Below are 5,787 nucleotides of genomic sequence, written 5' to 3' on the forward strand. Positions count from 1 at the left end.
GGGTGCCTATCCGCTGCCGATCGTCCTGCAACCTCTCTGTATACTACATACAGCACATCATCCGCGAAACGACGCATGGAACGTCCGGCACTATCTACTAGCTCATTTATATGATATGAATTGTGAAAAGCAATGGTCCCATAACACTCCCCCGTGGCACGCCAGGGGTTACTTTAACGTCTGTAGACGTCTGTCTCTCCATTGATAACAACATGCTGTGTTCCGTCTGCTAACATCTCGTCAATCCAGCCACACAGTTGGTCTGATATTCTGTAGACTCTTACGTCGTTTATCAGGCGACGGTGCGGAGCTGTATCGAACGCCTTCCGGACGTCAACGACAATGGCATCCACCTGGGAGCCTGTATCTCATATTTTCTGGGTCTCATGCGCAAATAAAGCGAGCTGGGGGTCTCACACACGATCGCTGTTTCCGGAATCCAACATGGATTCCTACATAGTAGACTCTGGAGTTTCCACAAACGACATGATACTCGAGCAAACAACATGTTCTACAACACATCGACGTCAGAGATATGGGTCTATGGTTTTTGCGCATCTGCTCGACGACTGGGACTACCTGTGCTCTTTTCCAATCATTTGGAACCCTCCCTTCCTCTCCAGAGACTTGCGGTACACGGCTGTTAGAAGGGGGGCAGGTTGTTTCGCGTACCCTGTGTAGGAATCGCGAATTGGTAATCCCGTCGGGTCCGGCGGACTTTCCCATTCCTCCTTGGACACTTATTTCGATGTCAGCCGGTTTCTCGTTCGTGCGAGCATTTAGAGACGGAACTGCAGTGCGGTCCGTCCTCTGTGAAACAGCTTTGGAAACAGGTGTTTAGGTATTTCACAGCTTTACGCGTGTCATCCTCTGTTTCAATGCCATCACCATGCCGGAGTGTCTGGATATGCTGTTTCGAGCCACTTACTGATTCAACGCAAGACCGGAACGTCCTAGCATTTTCTGTCAACGTCGGTACATAGGGTTTGTTCTACTTTCGAATTCACTGAACGCTTCACGCATAGCCCTCCTTACGCTCACACTTTGGACATCGTTTAGCTTCTGTTTGTCTCGGAGGTTTTGGCTGCGTTTAAACTTTGGGTGAAGCTCTCTTTGCTTTCGCAACAGTTTCCTAACGTTGTTGTTGTAGTATACCACGGTGGGTTTTTTTTCCCATCCCTCACAGTTCGACACTCGGCACGTACCTGTCTAAAAACGCATTTTTACCATTGCCTTGCACTTTCTCCATGAACACTCAACATTGTCAGTGTCGGAACAGGCATTTGCCTTTTCATCTGTCGGGTCGTCTGCAAATCTGCCTTCTATTACTCTTGCTAGCCAAAACAGATAGATACACCGTCCTCCCTGCAACGGCCTTATGATCACTGCGTCCCTGTTCTGCACATACAGAGTCGAAACACGTTCGGGTCTGTTTGTCATCCGTAGGTCCACGATGTTATCTCCACGAGTCGGTTCTCTGTTCATTTTGCTCGAGGTGATTTTCGGACAGTGCACTCAGTATAATGTCACTCGATGCTCTCTGTCCCCCTACCACCCGTCCTGAACATCATCTGAGTGTCCCAGTCTATATCGGGTAAATTGAAATCTCCACCTAAGACCCTAACATGCTGAGGAAAATGTATGTGAAATGTGTTTCCAAAATCCGTCTCTCCGTTGTTCTGCCACTAATGCTGCTGCGTCGGGAGGTCGGTCAAAGGAGCCAATTATTATTAAACCTAGCTCGGTTGTTGGGTGTAACCTCCACCCACAATATTTCACAGGAACCATCCACCTCTACTTCACTACAGGATCAAAACTACTACTCAAACAGCGACGAACACACCACCACCGGTTGCATGCAATCGAGCCTTTCTAAAACACCGTCTGTACCTTTGTGACAATTTCGGCAGAATTTATCCCTGGCGTCAGCCAGCTTTCTGTACCTTATCACGATTGCAGAGCTTCGGTGCTTTCTCTGTCAGCGCTTGCGGTTCCGGTACTGTACCAACGCAGCTTCGACAGTTGACAATTAACAAACGATACCGATTGCTGCTTGGTCCCCGCACCCGTTGAGGCTGCTGTTGCCCCCTTTCTGTACTTGCCCAAGGCCATCTAACCTAACAAAACCGCCCAGCCCACGCCACACAACCCCTGCTACCCGTGTAGCCGCTTGTTGCGTGTAGTGCTCTCCACCTAAGACTATAACATGCCTTCGACATTCGCAGTGTACAACACCTTAGGTTAGGGTTGGCGTCGCTTGGGTTAGGTTAGGTTACGTTAGGTGGACGTGGGTTAGGTTAAGGGTTAAAGTTAGGTTAGGCGTCAAAGTTAGGTTAAGCGTTCGGACGTGAGGCGTCAGGTGGCCGCACCTACCTTACGGCCGGACATCTTAGGTTAGGCTAAGGGCGCCGAGGTCACGTTACGTTCACCTTCGGGCGCCACACGTAGCTGTCACAGGTAGGTAGTAGTTCGGTCGGTCGGTCGTCGGCAAGCCGCAAAAAACTACAGACGACGTCGACAACAAGACCGAGCAGGAGGCAGATATATACCGAGCGCCAAAGAGACCGACCACACACACACACACACACACACACACAAAACAACAAACACCACCCACCGGCCAAAGGGGCACCAAAAAAACCCACAAAGCCGAGCACCACACGTCGCGACCAGAGGCAACCCGCAACCGCAACGGCGCTTTCCGCACCGGGCCGGATGCACGTACGACAACACCGCTACCCGTACACAAGGCCTCCCATTGCACACAGCCGCTCTGTGTTCAACATCATCAATGGCGCGCCCGCGGCTCGTCGCGGTCGCAGCCATGACGCCGCCGCCACTTTTGCACCAACACATTCACGCACCGCAAAACAGCTCGCCGACCCACCGACACAGCACAGCCGACAAACAAAAACAACCGCGGCGGCGGCAACAAAACAAAACAAACACCTCGCACCAAGCGTCCGACAGAAAACAAACGGACAGGCACACAGGCCTCTGCTAACGACCACGACACAGCGGCACGCTGCCCCTTTCCCGCCACTCTCGATTCACAGCGCACGCGACCCCGTCGTCGACGACGACACGCGACGGGCTCGCTTCCCGCAACCTACACCTTTCCGCCACTACGCACGGCTCCACCCGACGCCCGTCGCAACGGCACTACTGCACGCACTATCACCCCCGCCGCCGCCGCCGCCGCCGCCGCCTCCTCCTCTCTCCCCCTTCCCGTACACAACAACACAGCCAAAAACACACTCACGACCCAAACATAACAACATGGCACGTGCATCGGCGCACACCCCCAACCAGTCACCGTCGACACAACCACACGCAAGGCACGGAAAAACCGGCGTCCTTCCACGTTGCCATCAAAGCAGCACAAACAACCACACAGGAGGAACCACCAACAACTGCCGGCCGGCCGGCAACCACCAAACGCACATTCCCGCTCGCCACCACACACCTCTCGGCAGCCGTTTCGCAAAGACATGACATGACATGACGCGACATCATCGCATCACGGGCGACGCACGCACACCGACCCACTTTCCCGCCCGTCTCTCTCTCTCTTTTTCTTCCGACGCCTTCGGCCGAGCACACACGTACGTGGCACAACGCCCAACACAGTCACACACAGTCGACAGGCGCACGCCCAGGCACGCAACGACGCAGCGCAGCAAAGGCGCCCGCGACACATACCTCCTCTCCCGTCTCGCCGCCGACCGCCAGCCAGCCACTCGCAATGTGCACTGGCCAACCGGACACACGTCCACCGCGCCGCCTCCGACCACCCGCCAGGGGGCGCTCACGTCCGCGACAACAGCGCGGCCCGCCGCCGGGCGGGCCCAGCCCGGCCCAGGCGGCGCGCGCTGCTCTGCACTCGGCGCGCCGCGCCACACATCCTGCTGCAGACCGGGCTCGTCTCTCTGTACGCGTCTGCGTCTGCCCGCATCTCATCTTCCTGCGCATCAACACAAACGAGGCCACGTGAGCAAACCCCCGTCACAACGCCACATCACGCACTGCCTTGTCGACCGCCTAAATAAATGCACTCACCCACCAGCCATCCGCTTCGTCCTCTTCTTGCTTACTCGTTGTTCGTCGTTGTTGCTGCTGCACCAGCACCAGCACCAGCACCGGCGGCGGCGGCGGCGGCGGCGGCGGCGGCGGCGGCGGCGGCGGCGGCGGCGGCGGCGGCGGCAGCGGCAGCGGCAGCGCACACAGCCCCCAGCCGGCCGCATCCGAGGGGGCCCCGCCGCCAGCGTCGCCTCCTTGGGCACAGGTGCGGTGCTGTGGCCGCCCATCCAACCGCATTTGCTGGCCGTCCCAGCCGCCAGGCAGGCGTTCCCACTGCCGCGCACCGCCTCTGCTGCAGAAGACGAACAAACGAAACGTACAAACATACACGCACCCGAAGCGTGGCCACACACGGACGGGACCGACAGGCTCCAAGGCGACCAAACGATGGAAAAACAAACACAAAAACAAAAGACACGCGAGCGAGCGAGCAAGCACGCAGTCGCCTCGCCTCTGTCCTCCCGCCCCCGCCCTTCTCCCCACCACATGCCCACAAACACCACCGCCTGCCCGCATCTCCACATTCGCCCCCTCCATTTGTTCCCTTGCGTTCGTTCCTTCCTTCCTTCCATGTGTCTGCGTGCGCGGCGCCTCTCCAACATCCGCCGTCCGTCCGTCCCGTTTTCGCCGTACCACACGCCACCGTCGGCGCCGCCTCGCCTCCTCCCAGTCCACCACCGCCGCCGCCCCTGTCCGCCCCGCACACCACCATACACCGCTGCTTGTCCCGGCCGTTGCCACCAAAGGCGCCAGCCGCAAACCGCGCCAAACGCCGCAGCGCGCGTGCGTCCTTCCTTCTTGCTTGCTTCTCCGTGCCGACGCTGCCTCTATTCCCGCACCCATTCGGCCGACAAGCACTGGCGTCGACGACACAGCCGTTGGGCTCCGGCACTGCGCGTACCGGAGTTACACGCGCACCCCCCCTCGCGAACGCACGACTCATTCTCTTTGTTGTTTCTCCTCTTTCTTACGTCTTCGTTTCTTGTTTGTTTGTTTGTTTGTTTTTTTTTTTTTCCTCCCACCGCCGCATGTGACACAATGGCCTCCCTCCCCCTTTCGTTCGTTGTCGCCGCTTTGTTTCTCTTTCTCATTGGTGCACGTCCGACGCGCTCCATTTCCACCACACCACGGCCATCGGCCTCCTCAACGGGCAGGCGCAGTGTGCCATTCTCCGGCGCACAAGCACACCGCGCGGCTCGCTCTCCTCGCCCCCACGCCACGCCACGCCACGCAGCACAAATGATGCTGTCTCGCAACACGACACACGGTGCGCACACCCCCGACCACGCGGCTCTTAAAAGGCATGGCACCGGCGACATGCGCCGCCCCGGCCCGCATCCGTCGTCTCACGTTCACTGCCGGCCGCGTCTGAGGCTACAACCGCACCACAACAACGGTCCCCTCCCGGCAACACATTTGTTGCACAAACACAACCGCCGAGCGCAGCGCGAGCCACCCACACGCGCCCTCCCCGTCTTTAAAAGCCTCCGCGTCTCCTTTCTCCTTTCGCGCCCCTCCCATCTCCCGAATATGCCAGCAGCGGTGCCACTACCGCGAAACGGACACGCCTTCCGGGCCACATGCAAGGGCACGCCCACCACCAACTACTGCCATATTCGCGGACGCAGTTAGGCAACACGCAACGCACTCTCCACCTACTTTCTCTCTCTCGTCCATTCTCTTTAAAACACACGAACCAACCAACCA

At 57.8% G+C, this 5,787-nt stretch overlaps 1 protein-coding gene across 1 annotated transcript; it reads left to right on the forward strand.

Annotated features, from left to right (window-relative positions):
- Positions 1–2,715: 2,715 nt before the first annotated feature.
- Positions 2,716–3,495, forward strand: LOC126232473 (uncharacterized). The gene has a single exon (XM_049942725.1). It carries the CDS (start codon positions 2,716–2,718, stop codon positions 3,493–3,495), a length of 780 nt encoding a protein of 259 aa, XP_049798682.1.
- Positions 3,496–5,787: the final 2,292 nt, after the last annotated feature.

Source organism: Schistocerca nitens, unplaced genomic scaffold (assembly GCF_023898315.1).
Source record: "Schistocerca nitens isolate TAMUIC-IGC-003100 unplaced genomic scaffold, iqSchNite1.1 HiC_scaffold_517, whole genome shotgun sequence".
Classification (NCBI taxonomy): Eukaryota; Metazoa; Arthropoda; class Insecta; order Orthoptera; family Acrididae; genus Schistocerca; species Schistocerca nitens.

What these genes read in the sequence shown, in the direction of transcription:
- LOC126232473 (XM_049942725.1), top strand. Translation starts at nt 2,716, where the DNA reads ATGCACGTACGACAACACCGCTACCCGTACACAAGGCCTCCCATTGCA.